Source organism: Capsicum annuum, chromosome 4 (assembly GCF_002878395.1).
Source record: "Capsicum annuum cultivar UCD-10X-F1 chromosome 4, UCD10Xv1.1, whole genome shotgun sequence".
Taxonomy (NCBI): domain Eukaryota; kingdom Viridiplantae; phylum Streptophyta; class Magnoliopsida; order Solanales; family Solanaceae; genus Capsicum; species Capsicum annuum.
In genome coordinates, this window is record NC_061114.1 from 198,580,164 (window position 1) to 198,584,513 (window position 4,350).

Below are 4,350 nucleotides of genomic sequence, written 5' to 3' on the forward strand. Positions count from 1 at the left end.
TATTTGGTTGGACTGAGCCCAGAGTAGGGCTGCCTACATAGCTCACTACCAAGAGAGGAGAATCAGGTCGCACGTAGTTCCGACAGCTTTTTCTTTGTTTTGGTTTGATTTTGATTTTTTTCCGTACTCTTTCTTTTATTATTCCTTTCTTGACACTTTATCTTTTGACTATACTCTGATTTCAAAAGAGGGATATGAAAGAAAAATAAGACCATAACGCAAAAGGGTAAACAAAGGATGACACAACATTGAGATAACAGAATAAAATGCCTTCATCATAACAATCTTTAAAAATGCAAGTACTAAACATGCAATAGAAGTAATGAAGGATAAAAATCATACATAATATATTTTAACTACATAGGTATTGACAGGCATTCTGCCATTTTGCCTTCTACACCTATCAAATATAAAGCTCCATTGGGCAACACTTACTTCACAATAAAGGGCACTTGCCAATTTGGGGAGAACTTGCCTTTAGCTTCGATCTGATGAGGGAGGATACACTTCAATACTAATTCCCCAACTTTAAAATGCCTGGGGTGCACCTTTCAGTTGTGTGCTTGGGACATTCTCTTTTGATACAATTGGCCATGACACACTGACGTTAGTCTTTTTTTATCAATCAAACTCAATTGCTCCAATCGGGTTTTGATCCACTAATCATCATCGATCTCTACTTCCACAACAATTCGAAGAGATGGAATTTTAACTTTTGCAGATACGACTGCTTCTGTCCCATATACTAATAAATATAGAGTTACCCCTGTTGAAGTGTGAATGGTAGTATGATAACCTAGCAATGCACATGGTAACTTCTCATGCCATTGTCTGGATCCTTGTATCATTTTTCGTAGTATCTTCTTGATATTCTTGTTGGCAGTTTCTACGACGCCATTTGCCTTTGGATGATATGGAGTGAAATTCTGATAAGCAATCTTGAACTGTTGGCATACCTCTTGCATCAAATGACTATTAAGGTTGGCAGCATTATCTGTAACGATCACCTTTGGGATGCCAAATCTACAAATGATGCTAACATGAACAAAAGCAACCACCGCCTTTTTTGTCATTGACTTGAAAGTTTTCGCTACCCAATTTGTAAAATAATCGATGGCCAACAAAATAAATCTATGTCCGTTTGATGCTTTTGGTTCGATCGATCCAATAACGTCCATTCCCCAAGCTATAAAAGAACATGGAGCAGATATCGTTTGCAACTCAGCAGGAGGAGCATGTATCAGATCACCGTGTACCTGACATTGATAACATTTTTGAAAAAAACGAATAGAATCCCTCTCCATATTAAGCCAATAATAACCTGCTCGAAGTTTCTTCTTTGACAAGACATAACCATTCATATGGAGCCCGTATACTCCAGAATATAATTCAACCATGATTGTCAAAGCTTCTTTAGCATCTACACACCTCAAGAGTCTCATATCAGGGGTTTTCTTGTTCAAGACTCCCCCACTTGAAAAGAATCCACTAGATAAACGCCTAATAGTCCTCTTTTGATCACTGGTGGCATGTGTTGGTTATTCTCCCGATTGAATATATAGCTTGATATCAAAGAACCAAGGTTCGCTATAGAGTTCTTCTTTAATTGTATTACAGTAAGCATGCTGATCACGACTCTGTATATGCACCGAATTGATGTAAACCTTATCAGGATGTTAGAGCATCAAAGACAAAGTGGCTAAATCATCAGCAATCTCATTGCGAATTCTTGGAATATGCCTATACTTTACTGACACGAACCGTTGACATAGATTTTACAAGCATTGTCGATACGATATGAGCTTCAAATCCCGTGTCTCCCAATCACCTTGAATTTGATGGAAAAGCAAGTCTAAGTCCCCTAACACTAATAATTCCTGAACACCCATGTCAATAGCTAGCCTCAGCCCTAGAATGCAAGCTTCAAATTCTGTCATGTTGTTGGTACAATAAAATCAAAGTTGTGCTGTTATCGGTGAATGTTGCCTCAAATTAGAGATAAGAACTTCACCTATTCCAACTCCTTTCATGTTAACATCTCCATCAAAGAATACCTTCCAACCTGGATCAACATCTATAATGACTTCATCAATACACAATACCTTTTTATCAGGGAAATATGTCTTCAATGGTTCATAATCATCATCAATAGGGTTCTCAGCAATATGATCTGCCAAAGCTTGGGCTTTCATGGTGGTTCGAGTAACATATACAATGTTGAACTCAGTAAGCAATATTTGCCACTTTGCCGGTCGACCTGTTCGCATAGGCTTTTAGAAGGTATACTTCAAAGAATCCATACAGGAGATAAGATAAGTAGTGTAGGACGAAAGCTAATGCTTCAACTTCTATGCTACCTAAGTTCGGGTACAACACGTCCTTTCAAGAAGAGTGTACTTAGCTTCATACGTTGCGAATTGCTTGCTAAGATAATAGATAGCGTGCAGTTTTTTGCCTGTGATATCATGTTGACCCAATACACAACCGAAGGAATTATCCATAACCAATAAATACAAAATCAAAGGCCTACCAGGGTAAGGTGGTACCAACACCGTAGATTTGACAAATATCTTTTAGTTTTATCGAACGCTTCCTAACATTTCTCAGTTCACTTAACTCTAACACTCTTCTTCAGTAACTTAAAAATGGGCTCACAAGTGGTTGTGAGCTGAGCAATAAACCTACTAATATAGTTTAATCTACCAAGTAAACTCATCACCTCTGTTCTATTCTTGGGGGGGGGGGGGGGGGCCTGAATAGCTTTGATCTTTGAAGGATCCAATTCGATACCCCGATGGCCGACTACGAACCCCAACAATTTTCTGGCCAAAACTCCAAATACACATTTTGATGGATTAAGTTTGATATTATACCTACGAAGCCTTTCAAATAACTTTCTTAGATCTTTAACGTGGCCAGCCTGATTCTTTAATTTAATAATCACATAATCTACATAGACATCAGTTTCCTTATGCACCATATCACGAAACATAGTGGTTATTTATCTTATGTATATCGCTTCAGCATTCTTCAAACCAAAAAGCATCACTCGATAACAATAAGTTCCCCACGGTGTGATTAAGTACGTCTTTTCCACGTCATCATAATCCATAATGATTTGGTGGTACCCAGCATATCAATCAACAAAAGATACCACCTCATGTTTAGCGTAATTATCAAGAAAAATATTGATATTAGGTAGTGAAAAATCATCCTTCAGACTTGCTTTGTTCAACTCCCTATAATCAACACATACTAGAATCTTGCTATCTTTCTTTGGGACAAGAACAACATTGGACACCAAGTAGGATAATGAGTCACTCGAATGACTTTGACTTCAAGTTGTTTCATGATTTCCTCTTTAATTTTCACGCTTACATCAATTTTAAATTTTCTCACCTTTTGTTTGACAGGAGGGAATGCTGGATCAGTAGGCAATTTATGAGCCACTAATTCAGTACTTAAACCAGGCATATCATCATAAGACCATGAAAAAACTTCCTTATAATCAATTAATGCTTGAATCATTCCCTCTTTTAATTGCGGCTTAGCATGTACACTTATTTTAGTTTCCCTAATATCTCCTTGATCTCCAAGATTAATTGGCTCAGTTTCATTTAAATTAGGATTCGTCTTGTCTTCAAATTGTTTCAACTCCTTGCTTATTCCCCTAATGCCTCTTCTTCATTATATTACCCCTTTTGCTTTATTATATCTTGGTTAGAATGGATTTTAAGATCAGGCTAAAAATTCCGCATGCATGTCATATTACTAGAATCAGCATAAAAAGAACTGTATGAAGAAAAAGACAAAAAAAAATATATTAGACACAAGAACAAAAAGGGAGATTGTATTTTAATAAAAGGGAAAGATAGGAGGGTTTAGACATAAACAACAACAGAACATAAACAAGATAAATTTTGAATTACAACCCTGAAATGACCCGGATTAACAGAAAGAAAAACAAAGCAAACTACCAAAACTCCCTCCTGATGGGGAGAGGAGTGACTTCCCAATTGTTGAGCTAGACATCAGGGCCAATAAATTGCACATCTGCGTTACTAGTACCTTCCCTAATTTTAACTACATCAGCTTCAACAAACATGTTCTAGAAAAGAGCCGTCAAATCTGCATCATCATCATTCATTGTCTTTGCAAAAGGTACTATAGAGGATTCAACATCATTGACCTTGATGAAAGACTCATCGAGTAACGGTATTGGCTTAGTAAGTGTCCATGAATCTTTATTCCACTTCTTAGCCCTCTTTCTATCCTCAAAGTAGGTTCGTACCTAGATCAAAGGTACCCAAGTTCTCACGTAGCTATACTGGATGTGACCTACCTTGTAAA

At 37.2% G+C, this 4,350-nt stretch overlaps 1 protein-coding gene across 1 annotated transcript; it reads right to left on the reverse strand.

The window, feature by feature from the left end:
- Positions 1–659: 659 nt before the first annotated feature.
- Positions 660–2,267, reverse strand: LOC124898045 (uncharacterized protein K02A2.6-like). Its single transcript, XM_047411664.1, has 2 exons — positions 2,055–2,267; positions 660–1,256 (listed from the first exon to the last, which is right to left on the reverse strand). The coding sequence occupies exons 1-2, from the start codon at positions 2,265–2,267 to the stop codon at positions 660–662; spliced, it is 810 nt and encodes a 269-aa protein (XP_047267620.1).
- Positions 2,268–4,350: the final 2,083 nt, after the last annotated feature.

Bases quoted from the DNA above. Each gene is read 5' to 3' on its own strand.
- LOC124898045 (XM_047411664.1), bottom strand. From the start codon at position 2,267: ATGCGAACAGGTCGACCGGCAAAGTGGCAAATATTGCTTACTGAGTTC. The intron at 1,257-2,054 runs GTATTCTTTGAT...TATCAATGTCAG, and splicing joins ATGTTGATCCAGGTTGGAAG to GTACACGGTGATCTGATACA.